Source organism: Neopelma chrysocephalum, unplaced genomic scaffold, assembly GCF_003984885.1.
Source record: "Neopelma chrysocephalum unplaced genomic scaffold, ASM398488v2 Primary Assembly neopelma1_124, whole genome shotgun sequence".
Taxonomy (NCBI): domain Eukaryota; kingdom Metazoa; phylum Chordata; class Aves; order Passeriformes; family Pipridae; genus Neopelma; species Neopelma chrysocephalum.
In genome coordinates this window covers 1,787,674-1,810,434 of record NW_020897786.1, presented here as the reverse complement: position 1 = coordinate 1,810,434, position 22,761 = coordinate 1,787,674, and the positions used below count along the sequence as shown (strand labels likewise).

At 55.8% G+C, this 22,761-nt stretch overlaps 1 protein-coding gene across 1 annotated transcript in view; it reads right to left on the bottom strand.

Moving 5' to 3' along the window:
• Nucleotides 1-22,761, bottom strand: part of CCDC33 (coiled-coil domain containing 33) — a 41,675-nt gene that overhangs the window by 176 nt on the left and 18,738 nt on the right. The window contains exons 6-22 of the mRNA XM_027697854.1: nt 22,608-22,717; nt 21,800-21,901; nt 21,580-21,671; nt 21,315-21,435; nt 17,699-17,828; nt 17,491-17,612; nt 17,182-17,253; nt 12,079-12,204; nt 3,521-3,609; nt 3,222-3,255; nt 1,840-2,035; nt 1,660-1,748; nt 1,337-1,468; nt 1,101-1,173; nt 761-882; nt 461-544; nt 263-352 (exon numbers count right to left, since the gene is read on the bottom strand). Coding sequence (XP_027553655.1) covers nt 263-352; nt 461-544; nt 761-882; nt 1,101-1,173; nt 1,337-1,468; nt 1,660-1,748; nt 1,840-2,035; nt 3,222-3,255; nt 3,521-3,609; nt 12,079-12,204; nt 17,182-17,253; nt 17,491-17,612; nt 17,699-17,828; nt 21,315-21,435; nt 21,580-21,671; nt 21,800-21,901; nt 22,608-22,717 — 1,784 coding nt within the window. The remainder of the gene's footprint in view (nt 1-262; nt 353-460; nt 545-760; nt 883-1,100; nt 1,174-1,336; nt 1,469-1,659; nt 1,749-1,839; nt 2,036-3,221; nt 3,256-3,520; nt 3,610-12,078; nt 12,205-17,181; nt 17,254-17,490; nt 17,613-17,698; nt 17,829-21,314; nt 21,436-21,579; nt 21,672-21,799; nt 21,902-22,607; nt 22,718-22,761) is intronic.

The following is a 22,761-nucleotide window of genomic DNA, read 5'->3' as shown; positions in this document are numbered from 1 at the left end:
TGAGAGGGCTCTGGGTTGGCAGGGGTGTATTCTGGGATGCTGAGAGCCCCAGGGTCCACCCTCCCTCTTGTTCTACAGGGAAACTGAGGCAGATTCCCCCCAGTGTGAGGGTGGGCATGGAGACGCCCTCCTCCCTGCACCCCTCCCTCAAACTGTCCAAGAGCACATAGGGGTGGCTCTGAGTCCCGATCCTTCCCGCTGGCAGCAAATACCGGCTGCCAGCCCCCATGAGGGGTGTCCTTGGTCCCTCCTGTGTGCTCACCGAGGGGTGGGGGAAGCCATTCTCCTGCTCCAGCAGACGAGTTCCGAGCTCCTGCTTCTCCCGGCCCCACTTCCTCGCTGCCTTCTCCAGCTGGGACAGACCCAAAACAAGCTGGTTCTCCCCAAAAAAGGGGGACCAGAGGTGCCTGACACTCCAAGCCCCCCAGCATCGAGTGGGGTGCAGAGGGGTGATGCCCACCTGCCTGTCCAGCACCCGCCCGCGGGCTTGTGCCTCCTCCAGCCTGGCCAGCAGAGACAGCTTCTCTATGCCCCCCAAAACACCCTGTGGGCACGAGGTGAGCTGGAGCAGGAACGGCCGTGCTGGATTCCTCCGCTCTCTCCCGCTGCTCACGGCGGGGGCAAGCCGTGGGGTGGCTACTGCCCCACAGAGCCGGAGATGCCACCCAGGTGATGCCCCCAGGCGACCCCCCGGTAGTGCTTTCTGGGGTGCCACGGCTCTGCCCCCTCCCCAATCCTGTGCCCCCCTCCCCATTCTCACCGGCAGGGCTGGGGGCCGCGGGGCGATGGGGGCTGCGGGACGGGCGGCCCTCGCCAGCTCCTCCCGCAGCCGGCGGTTCTCGGCCAGCAGCGCGGTGTGCACGTCCCCGGAGAGGGCTTCACCTGGGGGATGGCGTGGGGGGGACACTGGGACGTGTCCTGCGCCCCTCCCCGTGCAGGGATGGGGGCTAGAGCAAGCCCTTGCCTCTCTCATGCCCAGGAATGTGTGCTAGGGGGGCTGAGGACCGACTGATCCCCCACCATGGATCATCCCAGGGATCCCAGCAGCTGGGTATGGGACCCCCCTTCCCCCGAGAGTCCTCATTCCCTCTTGCACTCACCTGCCGGCTTTTCCGTGCTCCTGCCTGCCCTGGCGAGTTTCTCCTGCAGCACCCGCTCCATCACCTCGATGACCTGTGGGAGAGGGCAGAGCTGTCCCCGTGTCACCGGCCCGATGCTGGGCTGTGGTGATCATCTCATGGAGGAGCCGGATGGGCCAGAGGGTCCCATCTGCTCCACAGAGCCTTGTGCCCCCCAGTCTGTCCTTCTCACCCCAACCTAGTGCCCCACGGCTCACCTTCTCCTGCTGCTGCACTGTCTCCTCCAAGCCCTTTGCCTTGGCCACCTTATCCTGGCACCTCCTCAGCGTGGCTTGCTGCAGCCGGTGGGCTCGCTGGAGCAGCACCAGCTCCTTCTCCCGGTCATTTTTCTGTGAGGGAGGAAGAGGAAATTCCCCCAGGGAGCTCTGTGCTGAGCCTCAAGCCTTGGGGCATCACCTGGGAGAACCTCATGGAGAGGTCCTGGGGCTCTCAGGCGCTTGCTGGGCTTTGGGGGGCCCCGCAGCTCCCCTGCTTTTCCAGCCCACTCCATCCCCCAGGCAGCCCCTGCTCACATCCATACCCGGATCAGCTCATTCTGCAGCTGCTGGACGCGATCCTTCAGTCTCCTCACCTCTGCTGTGCTGGCCACCAGCTGATGCTTGAGGGTGGCTGCAAGACCCCATGCCACATCCTTGTCACCTGGCCAGGGGACCGGGGAGGAGGTTCCCCAGTTTCCACCTGCCCCCTCCCCGCCACACACCGAGCCTGTCCAGCAGCTCCTCCCGGGTCATGACGTGCAGGTCGGTGTCGTGGAGCAGAGCGTGGCCCAGCTCCTGCTGCGAGGCCAGGCTGCCCCGCAGGTGCCCGTTCTCCACCTCCAGGCTGGTGACGTGCCGGCGCAGGGACAGGAGGTCCCCTGCCATCCGCTTCAGTGCCAGGCGGTAGCTGCCCACCTCCTGCCAGCCCAGAGCAGAGCTGCTGGCACCCCACGGCAGCCAGGGCTGTCCCCAGATCCAAGGGATCAGCTCGGGATATGTGGCTTGAGGGTCAGACCCACTGTGGAGGGGCTAAGGAACATCCAGATTTTCCACTCCTCTTGACACCATCCATCCTTCTCTACCTCTTCCATCCATCCTTCTCTTTCCCATTTGTCCATCCATCCATCCATCCATCCATTCATGTGTCAATCCTTCTTTTCTCCATCCATCCTTCCATCCATCCTTCTCTTCCCCATCCATCTATCCATCCATGCATTCATACATTCATTCTTCTCATCTCCATGCATCCCTCTCCAGCCACTTGTCCTTCACTTCTCTAGTCATCTATTATTCTTTTTCCCATCCATCCATCCATCCACACGTTCATGTATTAATCCTTCTCTTCTCCATCCATCCATCCGTCCATCCATTCTTTTCTTCTCCATCCATCCATTCTGTCCTTCCAAACCTTCTCCTCTCAATCCACCCACCTCTCCTTCCACCCAACGGACCCCTCCTCCATTTCCCCATCTTTTCCTACAACCCCCTTGGGGAAATCTCCCAAGGATGTGGGGTGGAGCAGTGCTGGATCTGGTAGTCATCCCCAAGCTCTGAGCCCTTCAGGGCTTTGCAGGTCTTTGAAAGAAGGGATGGGGTGAAGAATAACATAAAGATGATGCCAGGTGATGCTGGGGGGATAAAATTCCCTGTGGATTTTTATCTTTTCAGACTGACCCTCCTGAATCCCTCTCTGCCACGCTTGGAGGATCCTGACAGCAGGGACCTTGGCCAGAGGGAGCTGTGTGCCTCCAGCTCCCCTGGGCCCCCTGCTCCCAGCCTTGGGAATGGCCTTGGCCAGTGGCCCATGGGGGGGCCAGGGCGTGGGGAGGGGCTGCAGCAGCATCACGTAACCTTGGGAAGGGGGGAAAGGGGGGGCAGGTGCAGCCAGAGGCTCTGCTCCTTTCTCCCCATCTGCCTGGGAGTGCTTTCATCCAGGTTTTGGTTCATTCCCAAGGTAAAGGTCCCTCCAGCCAAGCTCAAGGGCTGCCCCCCACCCCCTCCCAGACCTTCACTGGCTTTGGGAGCCAGGACCAACCTTGGGGACACTGCTTTTCCTCCGCAGTGACCCCACTGTCCCTGCTCCTCCCATCTCCCTGGCACTCACCAGCTCCTGGTGATCTCCAAATTTCTCCTGGGACCTGCAGAGCCAAGAGCGGGGGGACACAGTGAAATACCAGCAAAACCTTGGCCGAGGAACTCTCTGTAGGAGACAGGAGCCTGTTTGGGGTGCTGGGAGGGATGGGAGTGCAGGAAGGGTGGGAGGCTGGAGGAGATGAGGAGTAAAATCAGCAGCACTGGGGCAGGATAGAAGCCGCTGGGAAAAATATGAAGGGAGTGGAGGAAGGATGAAACCACCCCAAGGAGGATAAGAAGAAGGAGCCAAACCCACAGTGGTCCCCATACCTCTGCTCTCCATGAGGGAATGGCTGCTTTCCGGGCAGGATACTGGCCACGGCATCAACTGCTGGGAGGGACATGTCGTCTTGATGGAGCTGGCAGGAGACATCAGAGCAGAAGGTGAGGATGAGGAGCAGGCTGGGGAGGAACAAGCTCCTTCATCCCCTTTCCCACAGCTGGGAGCAGCTCTCTGGGCTTTCACCTGGAGCAAAACACCTTTGCCGTTGTTGCTTTGGGATCAGGGTCCAGCTCTGCCCCAAAACCTCTGGAACGACTGGCTGCGATGCTCCAAGCATCCCGCTTTGGGGCTTGGATACAGCCAGAGGGCTGGAAGACCTTCTCCTGAGGATTGAGGCACATAGAAATCCCTGACTTTGAATCGTGGAATTGTTTAAAACCATCAAGTCCATTCACCCAGCACTGCCAAGACCAGCACTAAACCACGTCCCCAAGTGCCACCGCTACATGTAAGACGTGGATGCAACTCCATGAGCATCATTCCACAGCGGGACTGTTGAGCCAGCCACCCTTGCTCGGGTGTAACAGGGATCTCTGGGTCCTCCCCTCCCTTGGTGACACCGGGTGACGTCCCCATCCCCACCTGCTGCTCCCGGCACTCACAGTGGAGGAGAAGGGTCTGTAGTAGAACATCCTTCCCGCTCTTGAGGTGTCTCGGTCCCCCCAGCACCCCGTTCCCACAGTCAGCCCTGCCCACAGCAGGTTGCCAGGCTCCTCCTGCCCCAAACAAATCCCCCCCAGGCAAACCTCGTGTTCCTGTGCCACCACCTGAGCTGCAGCCGGGGGACTTGCGGTGATGCCAGGGGGCTGTAGCATGAGGAAAAGCTGGTTTTCCCAGGCCCTTTCCACTGGCAAAAGGATTTAGGTGGCATGGAGCTCCCAGCACACCAGCAGCTGTTGCTACAACACAACTCGCCTCTTAGCAACTCCTCCCTGGAGCAGCTCGGAGGCTAAAATCACCCGTCTGCACCCAGAATGGGAGAATTCCAGAGGCAGACAGGTGCCCTGGACATCCACATCTCTTTCCCTTCAACATCCCACTGTTGCTTCCAAAACCATCAGAGCTTGTGGAGACCTCAGCCCCTCACTGCTTCCAGCCCTCCCTTCTCATTCCCATCCCGATTTTAGGTGGTTTTTTGCCTTATTCCCTGCTCCCAGCAGTGCAGAGCCAAGGAGGGTGACTTGATGGAGGCCACCACCAGATCCCAGCGCTCCTGGGTGGCTCCAGTGATGACAGTGCCTCATTTCCATGCATGGAAATGCTCTGCCTTCCCAGCACACTCCTCTGATGTTTCAAACACTCAATTAACTTCAGAGGACCCACGTATGGGAGGTGCTGGGTGGAATCAGGCTTCAGCTCCACCTTGGAGTTTGGCCTGGGAATAATTCACTGGATAATTTGCTGAGCAAGCCCCACTTTTGTCCTGAGACTGAATTTAAAGTGTTTTAAGACATGGGATTCTCTGTCCCAGCTTGTCCCTCATCCTGTCCCTTTTTCAGGGTCCCCACAGAGGCTCCTGTGCCTCCCACCTGCTGCGGCATCCCGCATCCACTTCTGCTCCAGTGTTTGTCAGGGAACAAAGAGGCCGGTGTAAGTCAATGGAGCCCTTCGCTACCTCATCCCGTGCCATCAATTTTTCATCAAGGAGATGGTGGGAAGCGTGCAATTATCTGCTCCATCAATAATGCACTTGCCTTGCCCGAGCTGCCTTCCACCACGGCTTTTCCAGGCTCAGACTACACCTGCAGAGCCTGGAAAAGCACCCCCAGCCTGTATTCCCAGCCCAGCGCTGCTCAGAATCCCACCATCCCGGCAGGCAGTATCACCCCAGGGACAGGGTTAAAGGTATTTGAAGACATTTTTCCCTACATCTCCTATCTCAAATCCGTACGGAGATCGCTGCGTCTCTCCTTCCCACAGGGGTCCGGGATGAAAGGCTGGGAATCCGCGTCTGAAATGATGGAAGCTTTGAAACTCCTGGCACTCGTTATTTATTTTTTAACATTTTTTTTTTCCCCTCCTCATCATTTCCAAGCCTCTGAAGCTTCTCCTGCCTTTGGAGCCTTTCATCGCCTGAGATGCCGCCCCCCCTCCTTCCCATATTTGCTTAGGCCAAGTTTTTTTTTTTTTTTTATATTTACTTAACAAATTGCTCCAAGATGCTTTGATGTATCCGATTAGCTTCGACTGCTGGAATCAATTCCTCTCTAGATGGAGCAAAGTGAGACGGGGAGGGGGCTAGAAATAAACCTCTGCAGGAGGCAGGAAGGTTCAAAAATGGCCAAAAATAGGGTGTGCCAGAGGGTTCTGCATCCACGTGGCATGTGTGGGCCCCGTCCCTGTCTGAGGAGGGGACAGGAGAAAGGCTGAGGATGGGACAACTTGTTACACGTGTGAGCACAGAGGCATTTGAGCCCCTGGCAGTCCCCCACCCCCTGCTGCAGCACAATCTCCCTCCAGCTCAACAAATAACACATCCATGGATGAATATTAAGCCTAATTCCTTAATTGTTAGGAAGATGGGATAAGCTCGGATTTACATATCTGAGGAGAAAAAAAAATTACTGCAGTGGCTTAGGAAGATCAGAGGGGAAAAAAAATCCCATTTTCCCCTCTTTTCTGTAACAAAAAGTTCATGAACTCATCAGGAGATGGTGATGCCTCTCCTTGTTTTGCCCATTGCCCTCATCAACCTCACATACTCCCTTGGGATGCAGGTACAAATGGGGCTGGGGTCGAGGCCAGGTCCCAGGTCTCTGACGTTCCTGGGTACCCAAACCACTCTCAGGACATCTGGGTGGCCAGATCAGTGGGGAAAACGTTGGTTTTCCCCCTCTACTTCTAAAGTCACAGTGTTTTCCTAGGGAACTCCAATTCCCAGGGGAAACACGGAGAATTTAGCCCGGCTGCTCCCCTTACACCTTGGCAGGATGCGAAAGGCAGCAAATAAACGGGGTTTTATCTGATTAAATCAAGGCTGAATTCCCTTCCCAAGCACCGGGGGGGGCCGTGCTGGGGGGGGTGTATTAGGCAAAGCATTACAATTCAATTTAGGAGTTAATTGGATTGCATTGAAAACTGCTTAATCTGTGCCACGTCCCATTTAATAGAGACACCACATCTTCTGCTCCCCCCCAACCTTGAGGACGAGTTTAGGGCGGGCGATTGCCATCGCTTTCCGGCTCCAGGCCCAGCTGCCGGCTGCTGATATCATGTTTTACAAGGATATAAAAGCCTCTGGATTACACTGGGTAGCTCGGGGAGGGGAGATGCTCCATGGAGAGGCGACTGCTCCGCGGGCTCCCACCCTCCCTCCTGCTCCTTCAAGATAAGGCTCAAGGAAGCAGCTGTGCCACCAGCAGGGATTGTGAGTCCTCTGTGAGTCGCTGCTGGGTTATTTTCCTCAAAGAAAATGAAAGGAAGACAAAAAAAAAAAAAAAAGAAAGCCAAAAAAAAGGGAAAAAACATATGCAGCTAGGAACAAGTGGGATAACTTTTGAGAGCAAATGCCGGCTGAGTCAGCTCTTGGCTCCTGAGAAAGTTTTCCCCCTCATCCTGCTGCTTTTAGGAGGGATGGGGATAGCTGAAGTGATGTCCCCAAGTGATGTCCTGCTCCTGATGGTGCCCAGTGGGAAAGAATCTCCTAGGTTGGGTTTCTGCTCCCAGCGTGGACCAGAGCATCCCCCCAGTGCTGCCGCTCACCCACGACCACAAACGGGGGCCAGACCTAAAAAAATCCCCCTCCCGAGATCAAAAAAATGAGGGAAACAGATTCCAGCTGTTACTTTGGGTTCCCACTGAGTCCTTGTGGGTTTTTTTCCTCCTAGGAAAACATCTGCATTTGTGTTTTAAGACAAACCTCGGGGATGAGAAGAAGTGGAGAAATATCACCAGAAGTCCCCAGTGCCAGTGAGAGACGGGGCAGCACTAGGCAGCTCCGTAGAGGCAGTTATCCCAACATACCTTCAAAAATGCGTGCATGGGACCCAAGTTAAATGCTCTCCCCTATTCCCACACTTGTTAGGTGCCCTAGGACCAGGAAAGGCTGAGAAGTCCCTAAACAAGGATGGATGAGTCCCTCTGTGCCAGGTTCACTGAGGGTTTAGTAGCCCTGCTGGGCTGGGTTGGAGCAGGACACACAAGAGTGCCACACGTTCCAATGCAAGCACCCCCAAACACATTAAAATGGTATTTTGGAGACAGTTTTCTCTTCTTCCATGCTCTGGATCAGTGCTGGTGTCCCCAGTCCCTACCCCACACAGCTAAACCCTCAGCCACCCAGACCCAAGCAGGAGAGGCCCATGCAAAGCCCACCTTTGCCCAGGGCCTGGATCACCAAAAAAAACCCCCTCATGCGACGTAACTGTGGCACTTGGATCACTTTCAATCCTCTCAGCCCATACGCAGCCTCCCCCAGCCCTTTACCCTTGGGTCCCTGCCTCTCCAGCACCTTCTGCTGCCCTCCAAAACTCACATCCCTCTGTCCCTGTCCTCACCATCCCACCTTCTCCCCAAGAAAACAGCTTTTCCCATTACTTTTACTCTTCCCCAGCCCAGTGGTGACGTTGCAGATGGATTTGGGGTGGCTGGCAGGTTTCTGCTGTAAATGCCTTTACCCTGCCCCTGTTCCTGGAGGCAGTGCCGGGGTGGTGACCTCTGGGGTCACATCAGCTCACTTATGGGCCTGTTTTATTAATTGGTTTAATCCTGCTGGGGGATTCCCCCCCCCGTACCCACCAGCCTGTCACTCACTGAGCCCCGTGCCCGTGGCTGCCGGGGCACCCATGGGTGCCCAGTTCCCGGCAAACATCTCCGAGCATCCCCGGGCGGGGCAAAGCGAGGCATCCCCGTCCCAAATGGTTGGATCCCGGCTCCAGAGGAGCGGTATCCGGGGTGGAGGGTTGTCCCCTCCCCGGTGGGGAGCCGGGACTGGCGGAGCTGTCGCTAGATGGGGCTGGAGCCTCGCACGGGCCGGCGGCCGCCTGCGCCCTCAGCACCCTCGGCCCTGCAGCATCTTCGTCCCGCGCAGCTTCCTCAGCCTCTGCAGCATCTACACCCCCTGCAGCACCCTCACCCCTCACAGCACCTTCTCCTCTTGCACTATCCCTTGCAGCATCCTCATCTTTCACATCCCTGTGTCCCCTCAGGGCACCCTCAGCCCTCACAGCACCTTCACCCCTTGCAGCACCCTCTCCCTATGCATTATCCTTTTTCCTCGCAGCAGCATCATCATCTTTTGCACCCCTCTGTCCCCTCACCCCTCACAGCACCCTCTCCCTTTCCAGCACCCTTTTCCCTTGCAGCACCCTCTCCCCTCACAGGGGTGATGGTGTTTACTGTCCTTTACCCTTGCAGTCTCCTCATCCTTCACATCCTCCTCTCCCCTCACGTTGCCCTTTCCCTCTACAGCACCCTCTCCCCTTGCTGCCCCCTCTCTCCTTGTAGCATCTTCACACCTTGCTGCACCCTCTCCCCGTGCACCATCCTCTTTCCTTGGAGCATCCTCATCTATCCTATTCCCCTCTCCCCTCACAGCACCCTTTCCTTTACAGAACTCCTGTCCCTTGCAGCACCCACTCCCCATGCACCAGCCTTTTCCCTTGCAGCATCTGCATCCCCCAAATCCCCCTCTCCCCTTGCAGCACCCTCACACCTCACAGAACCCTCTCCCCTTGCAGCATCCTCACACCTTGCTGCTCCCTCTCCTCGTGCACCATCCTTTTCCTTGCAGCATCCTCATCCTTCGTATCCCCCTCTCCCCTTGCAGCATCCTTGTCCCTTGCAGCATCTTCACCCCTTGAAGCACTGTCACCCCTCACAACACCCTCTCCCCTCGCTGCACCCTCTACCCTTGCAGCATATTCACCCCGTGCTGCACCTTCTCCTCGTGCCCCGTCCTATTTCCTTGCAGTATCCTCATCCTTTGCATCCTCTTCTTTCCTCACAGCACCCTTGTCCCTTGCAGCACCCTCTCCCCGTGCACCATCCTTTTTCCTTGCAGCATCCTCATCTGTCTCCTCTCCCCTCCCAGCACCCTCGGGCCCACAGCACCTTCACCCCTTGCTGCACTTTCTCCCTGTGCACCATCCTTTTTCCTTGCAGCATCTTCATCCTCTGAATGCTGGTTTCCCCTCACAGCACCCTCACCCCTTGCAGCATCCTCTTTTTCTACAGCTCCTTCTCCCCTCACATCCCTCACCCCTTGCCCCCCCTCTCCCCTCCCCATCAGAACACTTTTCAGGCACCAGCCCCAGCACCACACCATGCTGGGTGTCCCCTCCCAGCTTGCTGAGGCAGCAGACCCTGCTCAGCGGGTGCAAAAGCCCCCCTCTTCCTTGGAAATCAGATAGAAACTGGATATGGGTCCAGCAAAGGGACTCTGATGCTGCTGGGAAGCAAGAAATTGCGCCCCCCCCCCATCACAGCTTCCTCTTCTATGGGATATTTTTGGGGACCAACTGCACATCTGGGCTCTTATCTTATGTGATGGAGCTGACAGTACACGTGCAGTGCTCGGAACAAAACACCAGCATGGAAAAAAATACGACATTTGCTTCTCCCAGCTCCAGGAGACACCCTGTGGCTTGTAAATCCCCCTGCATCGACAGGTCAGGGAAATATGTGTGATGGGAGTGGGGAAAGAAAGGCTTGAAGGAGAAGCAAATGTTTGAGGAGGCTGGAGAAAACGCCCCTCTAATCGTTAAGTGCTGCTTGTAAATTATTCATCAGCTGGTAAGAGAGGCACAAATCTATTCCGGGAGAGGGCAGGAGGGTAGGAAAACATGGTTAGGCTGAGCCCAGCACAAGGCTCAGCCTAAGGTCGGAGAGCTCGTCCAGTAGGAAAACTTGGTAAGCCCGGGAAGGGGGGGGATGTTAATGTTCCAGCACAAAGGATTTCCACCCCCGTGGGAGGTGGAAAAGCAGGAGGGTTACCCCATCCCCGACAATATTCCTCATCGCTTTGTTTTCCCACTTTCTAATGAAGGCATTAACGAGCAGATCCAGAGCAGGACCTCCAAAGCCGCAGGGTAGGGATGAGGATCCGGGTTTGATCAGCCCGAGCGGAGTGGGAAGAAGTGACAGGACTGTGATCAGCCGAGTGCTTCCCCCCCGGCCCCCCTAAACCCCGCCGCCGGGGGGGCTGTCACGTCCCGGCTCCCTCCCACACACACGCTCCATTAGTAGGGTGTCAGCCCCGATTCCCGGGGCTGTCAGGAGACGGGTTTTCCAAGCAAATCCCCCCGCACCACAGTGCAAGCCAAGTGAAAATAATTTGTGCTTTGGGGGGAAGAAAAAAAGCAAAGGAAAGAAAACGGCTGCCAAAGGTTGTGCATGTGAGGGGAAATATTAATCCTACCAGCAATGGGGTTTTTTAGACAGAAAAAGAGAAAATACTCGTGCAGGGGGTGCCCAGACCTTGTGCAAAACATTTCTGGGCTCCTGTTGCCCCACTCGGGCTTTAAAATTGGATGCTGGAAACATCCTTGAGATCACTTCCCACCCATCCTCACAGGGACGCTCTTGTGAGGATGCAGCAAGCTGAATTTGAGGCTGCTTGGAGCATTGGGCTGGATCCTTTGCAGGTCTGGAAGGTGCTGGGGCTTCTCCAGAGCCCCTGGGTAATTGTATCCATCAAATTCGGAGCTCACACCCCGATGGCATTTAAGCTGTGCTGTGGTACCCGCCTCCGCACGCCCCATTATGGGTTTCTATTAGGTTGAGCATAAAGAAGCCGTGGAAAGGGAAGTCATAAAGCTCAGTGGATTGGAGGAATTAAAACAGCTGGAGGAAAAACAAATAGCTTTGCTGTAGTATTATTCTTTTCTTTATGGTGGTTATTTTATTGCTAATTTTCTTCTTGCTTTGCCGCCTGAATCGCAGGTTGAAGGTGGGGGTCTGGGAAGCCACTGATGGGGAATTAAGTGGGGTTTTGGAAAGAATGGGCCCCCTCCACCCCTTCTCTCCAAGCTATTTAATAAGCAGAATTGGGCTTTAACAACCTGTTATTTTTAAAGCCAGATGGCTTAAAGCACAGGAAGACATTAGGACCACGAGGGCCGGGTTTGAATTCATCCAAGGGCTCCATTTGTCAGTACAAAGGGCTGGAGGAGGAGAACAGCTGGCTTTTATTTTTTCCTGGAGCCGAAAGGTATGAGCTGGAGGTGCCTGGGTTCTCCCACATAATGCAGTGATAATAGGAGAGAATTTGCTAAATGAATTTGGGATTGAGCGATTAGATCGAAGCTGGGGCATTGATGTACTGCCCCCAGCAAGGTGATGGGATGATGTCCCCCCTCCAGACCCTGTGCCACCCTGAAACAGCCAGATACCAGGGATGCTCCACACAACACAAGAAATCACTGCTACAGCCAGGCTGGAGGTAAAACCAGCCACTCCCAGCAATGCATACATCGGAAGAGAGATTAACGATTGGGATTTATGTTGGTTTTTCACCTTTATGAGGACGGTGTGTGCCTTCATGGAGGCTGGATGCCATGGGCAGGGTGTTGGCATAGCATCTCTGGATGCCCTCGTGGGTCCTTACCTGGCCATAAAGTGGGTACAGGGGGGTCACCTGTGGCTCCTCGCTGCTCTGGAGGGTGCTGAGTGTGGCAGGGTCCAGGCTGGGGAGGGCATCGCTGCCTGACGGGGTCAGGAATGCTGCTGGTCTCTGGAGAGGGAGAGGCAATGGTCTGTGGGACGGATGGATGCGGTGACAGGGGCGATGAGGGGGCATCTGGGCTGATCTGCATCCACTGCATGTCTCCTCTCCCCTCATCCACGTCCCCAGTGTGCCACTGGAGTCATGGGGAAGAGCTGTGGGTCGACCAAGAGGAAGTTGCAAGGGGAGTTTTGGGCAGAGAGAGGATCCCTGAGGTGACAATGTGACAAGGTGGAGAAGGAGGAGGAGGCAGTTCTGTGCTGGTGCTGGTGAAAACAGCAGGCCCATGCCCACCCTCAGCCTTCAGGTGGGCGGGAGGTGGGTATCCAGGTCCTGCAGGTGCAATGGGATGTTAGAAACCACTTTGCCAGCCGGTGCTGCCCCCACCTTTGGTGCTTGCTGGATAAGGCCCCTCCGGCACACCAACAACCCCTGCCAGAGCCCTGCCAGAAGCTGCTGGCAGTAGTAATGTGATTTCCCTGCCCCTCATTTCCCACTCCCGGCTCTGCGCGTCCTGCTCTCCTCCCGCCAGCCTGGCTTTTATAGACTCCCCTCTAATCCAGTTAGAGGGGGAAGCAGGATCTAATGGAATAAACGATGGAGTCCATGTGCTCCTCGCTGCCACCTGAGTGGCAAGGTCACAGATAGGGAGCTTTGCCCAGTCCTGGCTCCCAGGATGATGAGGACCTGCCTTGGCCCTGGGATTCATGCATCAAGGCATGGTATCCCCGCACCCACCCCGAAAATCCTTGCTCCCCACCTTCCAGCTGCTCTCCTGGCTCCGTCGGCTGAGCAATCAGCCTGGATGCCCTCTCCAAATTGGCCACAGGCATGGGCAACGGCAAAGTGGCCCTCTCTGGGTTTTCCTCCGTGCCTGCGCCCGGTCTCGCCTCGTTAGTGTGGATAAAGAGGCGGGCGCATCCCCCCTCTGCAGCAGGAGGTGTCCGGAGGCGCCCCGTGCCCTTCCCCACCGCTGCCTCATTAACACCATCAGCAGCATCATCCCCCGAGCCGCCGCCTTTCATTCCGCCGCCGGCCCCGACCTCAGCCGAGCTCCTCCAGCATCAAAGCCGGGTGAAGCCGCCCCCCGCCCCACCACTCTCCCCCTCCCCTGGGGGAGCAGCATCATGCAAAATGCAACAGTTTAGGCTCTGGCTGCAATTACGGAGGCCGGCGAGCAGCTGCTGCCGCCGCTCCGGAGCGATGGCCGCGGCCACCGTGGCCCGTCGGAGCCCGAGCGAACGTGCTCTTAATTCAATTAGCGCTGCCCTGAACGCTCCCCCGGGACCGGCGGCGAAAACCAACCCATTCCCCTTAACAAAGACATTCCCTGCTTGGTTCGGCTCTTCCCGGCCGAGATTACGCCTCTTGTAATCCTCCGTACAATAAGAGGAACGGAGGCTGTGTTTGACTGGCAAGTGCCGATCAGCAGCTGGCAGCAGTTTGGCTGTGCCAGAAGCCCTCGGGGGCTTTGCCGGCTCACCGAGAAAAGATGCTCAGCAGGGAAGGGCTGAACATAACTTTTATCAGGGAAAAAAACAGATTAGGAAGAAATTCTTCCCTGTGAGGGTGAGGAGAGGCCCTGGCACAGGTTGCCCAGAGAAGCTGTGGCTGCCCCATCCCTGGAAGTTTTCAAGGCCAGGTTTGATGGAGTTTGGAGCATTCTGGGATAGTGGAAGGTGTCCCTGTCCATGGCACAGGGTGGAACTGGATGATCTTTGAGGTCCCTTCCGACCCAAACCATTCCATGATTATACGATTCCCCCAAAGCAAAGTTTTCACTGGCATCAGCATCCACAATGGGGGATAAAATCCCAGTTCTGGTGCTTGAGGAGCACAAACCAGGCTGAAATATCAGGAAACACATGGCAGTTCCCTACTCCACAGCCAATTGTAAACTCATTTCTTTAGGCCAGCCCAAAAGGGGTTTGATGGCCAGGCTGGCATGGTGACAATTTACACCCCGGCGCTGTGACAATTTACGCCAGGCACCGATCTGCTCCGGGTTTGGAACAGCAGCAATCACAGAAATTAAAGCTGTTTAAGCAGTGAAATAGCCAGCCTGTTGAGTTTTTTTTTCCCCTTGCCTTGAAAAAAAAATCTGGCACTCGCTTTTCGCTTTTTTTTTCAGAGGCTGTCACCATGTGCCAGCATGTCCCCAGACTCCCATCTCGGGCGACATGACCAAGGGCGCTCAGCAAAGTGATGGCAGAGGCTTGAGGTGACCCTGAAGGTCCCAAGTGCCAAATTAATGGGCTGAGCAAGGTGGGGTTGTGCCAAAACAAAGCGTAAAACAAGGCTGGTTATTAAACAGGGATATAAATAAATCCCTTAGTAATACAGATGCCTCCAGTGTGTGTTTTTCAGCCCTTGGATGAGGCTCAGAATCGCCTGGGAATGCATCCTGCTGAACCTGCACGTGGCTTTACCACTGTGAGGTCAAACTCATCTCCTTTGGGCAAGACACTAAATTTGGGGTGAAAAAGGAAAATCTGAAGTGAAGGGAAAACAGGAGTCCTGCCTTTAGCCCCAAGCCAGTACCAAGGTGGAGGAAGCTGGCTACAGGCTTTCCCCCTGGAAAAAAAACCTGGAAAACCTGGGTTTTTCTGAATGCCAAAGGTTAATTTTCTAAAGCACCAGCGTTTTGCTGAAGTCTTTGATTTTTTTGTCTCCCTGAGATGATCAAAGTCTTTTGTTCTCCTGTGGGGTCCAGAGGGGGAGCTCGAGGGGATGAAGATGGGGGGGAACAGGGCTGAGTGGGGGCAAACCTGGGGGTCTCAGTGCCTTTACTAGGAGGCTGCAACCCAGCACTGCCCTTTCCCTGGGATAACACGACTGTTTGCTCATTCCTGGTGCTGGAGTTCTTGGCTTTTAACAAAGCAGATGCTCCAAACCCTTTCCCTGTGGCTTTTACAAGCGTAGCAGAGTTTTGAGACAGGGAGTTTAGTTTGCGGGTAGCCCCTTATCCCTGGAAAACCCTGTCACTGAGGACACTTTCCCAGCACAAAGGGTTGATATGAGCATCTGAAACCAAGCTCTGGCCATCCACGCCCCTGGTAGGAGTTGGTGAAATCCCTGCAGAGGCCACGGAACAGCCGGGATTTACACCCGGCTCTGAGTGTGCCGGGTACCAGATGGCACCTTGGGTTTATTTAGCTGCTGTTTGTTATAAAGAGCCCAACCAATCTGGGTTATCCATTTTCAGCTCTCTGAGGTAAATGAAAAATAAGAAAGGAAAGCAAACGAGCTCAGTGAGTGTTCTTTGCCATTAGCTGCGGGGAGAGATGTGGGGTGAGAAATCGTGGAGAAGGATGGACAGGGATGCTGCAGCTCCTTGCACCCCGAGGATGGACAGCAATACCATGGCTGTCCAAGGATGGACAGGGATGCTGCAGCTCCTTGTACCCCAAGGATGGACAGCAATACCATGGCTGCTCACACTCCAAGGATGGACAGGGATGATGCAGCTCCTTGCACCTGGAAGTGGGCAGGGATGCTGGGGCTCCCTCACTCCTCAGGGATGAACAGGGATGCTGAGGCTTCTCAAATCCAGGCACGGGCAGGGATTCTGGGGCTCCTCAGATCTGGGCATGGGCAGGGATGCCGTGGCTCCTCACACCACAGGGACGTTCCCGGTACAAAGGCCCAGTGCATCACCAGGTTCATCCAAGTCCTGTATTGGCTGTCTGTGCCCCTTGGCCCCCATTTGGCCCCTTCTTGCTGTCCCAAAGCCAAGCTCAAGACTAATCCATGAGCTGAGAAGCTGGAAATTAAGCCTTCAAGCATCCCTTGAAGTCTAGGGCTGCCCAAAGCAGGAGAGTCTCTGCCCATGCAGCTGAGGCAACGCCTCCCCTACCTGCTGGTTTTGGGGTGCTGGGGATCACAGCCAGACAGCTGGAGCATTTTCCTAAGAAAATCCTGACCTCCAGGCAAGAAACAAGGAGCAGAACATGCCCTCACCCTGCTCGGTAGGAACTCGTTCGCTGATTTGCATCGCTCCGGGTCCATCTGCCTGGGCCGCTGCTGGATGAATTATCCAGAGCCCAAGGCTTGCTCTGGCTTTCTTGCTTTTTGTTTCCACTCCCAGCTCTTACATACATTAGGGAAGGCAGGGCTCAAGCAGTGGAATGGGAGAGGTTGAGGAAGAAGAGAAAAAAAAAATTGCAGCTCCCAGATCAAAACAATAATCAGCTAAATGAATTCTGCAGCATTTTCCCGCATGACTGCGAGTGATAATTTAGTGCAGCAGCCAGCTGGAAGCAAAAGGATTAATTCTGCACTTAGTGACACCCATGTGAATAATTCATCACACGCAGACCCCTTTTTGCTGACCCCCCTGGGCAATCACTCCAAAGCCCCCCACCAGCCGGCCCCTGCCCGCCGCGGCTCCTCAGGGATGCAGCATCCAAACCGGACCCAAATTCACTTTATGGAGAGGATTTTTGGTTTGCAGATGGGAGCAGAGGCTGGTGGCTGCAGTAATTAGATCGATTGGGCTCGTGGATGCATCCAAACCTGCCCACGGACCTGGAGCCAAGGGCTGGCGGGGTTTCCTCCTCCCCGGGAAAAGCAGCCGCATTCCCTCCCTGCTGTGACATCCCTGGGGAACACAAATGCTGAAGGAAGACAGCTGGACATTTGTCACCATGGTTAACCAGCCTGGCGTTTCTCCACTCCGAGATGGTGAGCAGCCTCTCCCAAATACCCTGCCTGTGCCCTGTCTCCAGACAGGATTTCCTGGGAATACGAGCATGTGACAAAATCCCTGGGAAAGCGATGGATGTGTGATGGCAAGAACGATGCTGCTTTTTCTAGCTGCCTGATGACATGATCCAGAGCCTTGGGACAACATGCACAAGGGACAAACCCCAGATCCAGCCCAGCTGAAAGGTTTGGAGAGAGGGTGGCAGATCTAAAGAGCCATCTCCTCCCCATCCCTGTCCCCATCCCTCCTCACCTCGGGATTTTCCATCCCCAGCATCTCACCTCGAATCGAAGGAGCTGTAGGCAGAGCCCCACGGTTGGGATGGTTTCAGTTGTGGTTTGGAGGTCGGTGCCCTGGGGAGGCAAATTGGGTTTCCACTGGAGCTCTTGGTGGCTTTGGCATCATCTAGATGTCATCCGGAGGTTCAGGGCTGTGGTTTGGAGCAGAGATCCCAGCTTCCTGTGGGATGCTTGGGAGTTTTGTGCCAGGCTGCTCACCCAGACACGGAGGTGGGATTTCCATCCCACCATCCCACCATCACCTGTAGATACCATCACCTGCCCAGTGTTAGCCCACAGGCCCTTTCTCACCTCCACGGCGAGGCCATCCACGTGCATTCCGCCGCTGCATGCTGCCAGCTCCTGGAAAACACGGCTGGTGAGGGGCAGCACCGAGTATCCCACAGGAATGAGGGTGCCCGGAGCATCCCACACTGGAAGGGATGAGAAGAGCTGGATGAGGGCACAGCAGCCAAAGCTGGGATGACAGAGAGCATCCCTAGTGGGGTCTGAGACTCACCGTCTTTGTATGGATAGAACTCAATTGTCAGAGCCGTGTCTTCGGAGAAGATGGTGGCAGCATCTTGGCCTTGGAAGAGGAAGGAGGCATTCCAGGATGGCTGCTCTTGGGGACCGGCTGGTCGGGATATCTTAAGAGCCAACAGGAAATTCCATATTTGTGGGGGAGCACAGCACTCACGCTTGGGAAGGGGTTGCTTTGCAGGCATTCAGGGTCTGTCTGTCACCTCAAAACCCCTTCCCAAACATGAATTCCAGGTCACCCGACAGATATATAGAATAGTGGGAAGCATGTTTATCCCCAGAGCTGCCATCCGTCGTTGGAAATGGCATCACTCTGTCCCCACCGGCAGCTACTCGGCTTCGCCTCCGGAGAGCCCCACCAGCTTTTCAAAGGTCAACCTTAACACTGACTTCCCAAGGCCAAGAATTTATTGACAGCAGCTCCTTTTTAATGCTGTTACTCCATCCCTTCAGCCAGCATCACCCAGCGGGAACGAGATGCCGATCGGCTTTTCTGCATCAGCACATTTCTGCTTTGTTGGGGAGGGTGGAAGAGCAGGGCATCTCCCTCTGCTCACGTTTTTGGATGCTAATGGGCATTATGCACCTCAGAGAGCCGCAGAGGTGCATTATCCAGCCTTGGGAGGTGTTAGCATGGGGGACGTGGGGTTGGGATGCTTCAGAGCCTGAAAAAATCCTCCACGATGGGCTGCATCAGGCAGTGCTGTTAGTGCTGGCTCAGCACCAGGCTGGCTCTCTCATTCAGGAATTTGTCAGGGAATCCTTAGGGATTTTTAGCTGGGATACAGCTTGGTTTGGCTGCTGGGAGCCCGGGCTGTGCCTGGAAGTCCTTAGGAAAATGCACACGGATTGGAGCAGCTCACAGCAGCCGGATCCAGCTCAGCACCCTCCAGCCTCTCCTCTCCTTTCCCAGCCCATGGGGCTGTTTCATCACCCTCAGAAAGCCCAATTTTTGAGGAAAATCTCAAAACCACAAGATGCCACCTCCAGTTACTTTTCCTGGCATCGACCTGTACGAGGCACTGGAGGTGGTGCTGTTTCAGCCTCAGCAGGGAAGGGAAAAGTCAAACGTAGGAGCATATTGCTGGTTTGACCCCAATTGTTGGAGGTCCTGAGCCCACATGGCTCCTCTCACCAGCAGAGGGAGGGGAGATGACGTTCCTGATTTCCCCCCCTGATTTTAGAGGCAGGGGCAGGGGGCAGGATGCTTGCTGGGGCCGGGCTGTCTCCCACTGGCTCGGCGGGACAGATGGATGCTCTGTGCCGGGGCGTCAGAGCCAATGCACTGATTTGGGCAGACATCCTGGCACAACAGCCGCCCCTGCCAAGGGCCACCTGCAGAAACACAACAAAGGGGATGGGGAGGAGGAGGAGGAGGAAGGAGACACCTTCATCCTTTTTGGCTATCCCATCTCATCTCCCAACGGCTGGTTCAAAGGCAACATTGTTGGCACGAGCAGAGGTAGAGGCAGCCAAGCCTACAGCCCCTCTCCTGCCTTCCCGAGGGATGAGGCCATCCCTGCTCCTCACAGATGCCTGTCTGGATGCTGCAGACCACAGACAAGAGTGAGAAGCTCCAGATAAGCAGGTTAAGCTGGAGAATTCCCAAGGAAAACAGCCCCAAAGGAGGTTTATCTTGGAGGGGGCCACAATAACAAAGGCTTGAGCTTGGTCCTGGGAGGACAGATGCAGCATGGCTTTCTGTAGTAGGCCCCATGGATTTGCCATTGCCACCAGTGTGGCAATCCCTTTGGTGACAAAGAGGATGCTGGCCCAAGGGGAGCACCCAAGGAGAGCAGAGCACCCAACACTCTTGCAGGCAGCTCTGTGCAGGTCTCAGCTTACTCCTGGCCTGGAAGACCAGGTCTCCAGGAGCCCCGGCCAGGCAGAGAAGGGCTAATGATCTGGGAACCTAAAAGGAGTGAGAGGGATGCCCTGCTGAAGGTGAACCCAAGTGCTGTTGGCTGCAGACGCTGATGGGAACCGACAGGCGAGAGGACACACAGGGCTGGCAGAATTATCGAATCCGATTAGCCCGCCCAGGAGTTCACTCAGGGAAAGCCATTAACCTCTGGAACTGGAGCAACAATGCTCCCTCCTCCTCCTCCTCCTCCCAGCCTTCCCCTAACATTTCCTCCCAGGCATTAAGAGTTCATCCTCCCGTGAGGGAAGCACATCCTACAGGTGGGGAAACTGAGGCAGGAGATGGGGGTCACGCAGCTCCCCAGGAAGAGCATCCTTGGGGATGTGCCAAGACAGACTGAGCCCTGTGGGTGCAGAGGGAAGGAGGAGAAGGAGGAGGACAAGAAGGAGGAGGAGGAGGCAGCACACAGGCCAGATGGCCGGGTTTAATCACTCGTCCTCCCGTGTTGGGCTCCCACCGCTCGGTGCTGGCAGCAGTGCCAGGGATGTGGGGCTGGGACCCAGCGCATGGATCTCACAACTCTGTGGAGGTCTGTGTTTGTATTTATCCCTGTAAATCCAAAATAAATGCATTTTGACTGCCTTTACAAAAGAGAAATATCCCTGGGAAAACTGCAGCCTCGGGGTTGCAAAGATTGGAGAGGGAAGATATCCAGTATCTTGGGTAGCAGAGAGGGATTTCATTCCTATGTCTGGTATGGAGTTGATGGGGGTAACTCGTACCCTGAATCCATTGCCATGGTGGGACTGGGGGTGCAGACCCAAAGTGGAGGGTCTCAGTGCTCCCTCCATCTCTTACCTGCAAGAAGATCCCAGGGAGGCAGAGGGGGGGGAGTGGAGGGATAAACCAATAATTATTGTACTGAATGAAACACACTAGTGATTTTTATGATAATTCAGCGCCTCACGGGCGACTTGGCATTTGGCCGGCTTCCTCTCCGTGATATTTTATTTATGGGCTCCCCGAATGTGTTGATCCAGGGCCTTTCGCTCCGAGCCGATCAAAATTCCACGCACGGGGAGGAGGATCGAGCCAGAGAAACGCGTGTGCTTTGCTGGCACTGGGGGCCAGCTGGATCCGTCCTCTGGGTGCAGCTGGACATCTGCCCTCGGCTGGCACTTTGCAGAGGTGAAAGGATGGAGCAGCTCTGCTTTTGAGGAGTGGAAGCTACATGCTGGCTCCTAGCTCGGCTGCTCCATCCCGCCTCCTCCCTGCCCCACCATCCCTCCAGTCCCCTCCCATCCTCCCTCCCTCCTTGCCAATTTTTTGGCAGGGCTCAGGAACAAAAGCGGGGCCCTCCTCTCCCTTGCCAGTGATGATGCTCTGTGTGGAAAGGGGATGTTTCCCTGGCAACAGCTATTTTGAAGATGTGCGTCGCGGTACTTGAGGCCCGGGGAGGAGAAGGTCGCTGCCTTCGAGAGGCGGCACTCGAGCTGGAGGCGTGAGGGGAGCAGAGGGAAAAATGAAGGACAAAGGCACAAACGAGGAGCTGCCTGTGGGTTTCTGCATGTGAGGACCATGTCTGAAGCTCAAAGCATCATTTTGCCCCTGAAGTTTTTCCTGCATGGGGTGCTCAGCTCCCCTGCTGAAGGAGGGATGCTCTTTGGTACCCAAGCAGGAAGGATGCTGCTGGATCTCTGCATCCCTGTGGATACGCTCGGCCTTGTACCTGAGGGCAGCCGTGGTTGGCAGCTCGGGCGATGCTAAAGGCGGCTGCTGGAGGGTCTGGGAACAGGATGGTGGTGGGGCTGATGCTGGGATGAGAGATGGGATGCTTCTCCATGCGGTGCCTGAGGAGTGATGGAAAGGTTTCGGTCAGCGTGTGTGGGGCCACATCCACCCCAGCGAGCCGAGCGCCGTGGGAGGGCACGATGGCACCAGGGATGCTCAGGTTGTCCCCCTGTGTCACCAGCAGACCCCTAGCCATCACTCACTTGTACTCCTGGACATTGCTCACAACTCTGGCCACGGCGACGAGGGTCGTGGGGAGGGTGGTGAGGGGGACAGAGAGCCCCCGCAGCAGCACCTGGGAGGTGGAGGGTCCTTGGTGAGGGGACAGAGAATGTGGGGAGGGGAAAAAGCTGCCAGAGCAGGAGACAAGGTGCAGACCCTGCACACCTCCCTGCCACCCCTGACCCCAAGGCCACCTCTCACCTCCAAGGCCACATAGGTCAGTCCATCACAGCGAGGGATGAAGCTCTTTTTGCGGGTGATGGTGACATGCAGGACCATTCCCACAGAGTCCTGCCTCCTTGGCTGTGTGTGGAGGAGAGCAAAGCATGGGAGGAAAAAGGTCAAGGCCACACAACCTGCACACTGGGCATGGACAGCCCATCACTGGCAATAAAGCACCAACTGGTAATTAAAGCTCACTGGCCCCCTGAGCCTTCCCGGAAAAGATCAATATAATAAATCCTTCTGTGTTTAAATATTTCATTGTTCCCAATCTATGTAGGGAAGGGTAAGCTCGTTTCTGCCAGCCTGAGCATAGGGGAGTTTGATTTTGGGGGAGTAATGGAGTGAGTTTACCAGGCCTCAGCTGTACAGGGCGCTACTGGCCAAGTCCCTGGGTTGGAGAAATGCCCATGGAGGGGTTCAGGAAGCTGCTTCTCTGGGGCTGGGTACCTGCCTGCATTAATTAATGCACAGCAGCCCGTGTTTAATGAATGTCCTGCCCTGCATCTCCTTCCCAGGATCCTGAGGGTGAAAGCCCTTCCCAGCTTGCAATCCCATCACTTTTCCACCACATTTGAGCCCAGCACAACGCTTGCCTTGTTCCTCCCTCTCAGGAAGCTCACAAGCCTCTTTGAGCACCTTCCCCCACTTGCCAAATGTGGTTTTCCCACCGGTATTATGGCATTACACAAGGCTGCCTTTGCCCACAGCCCCCAGCTACAGGTGGTGAAAATCAAACTGTAAGCAGGAATAAGGAGCAGGATGAAGGGGTTTGTTCTGTACCTACCAGCACCAGCCTGCAGTGGTGGGGTTGGAAGGGCTGGAGATACCGGACTGGCAGCTGGAATGTCCCCAGTGCCTCCTTGGTAGCTTTGTCTGCCACAGTGAGGGTCAGCACTGGAAGGGAGAGGGTCAGCTGTCAGGATGAGCAGGGTTTGGGA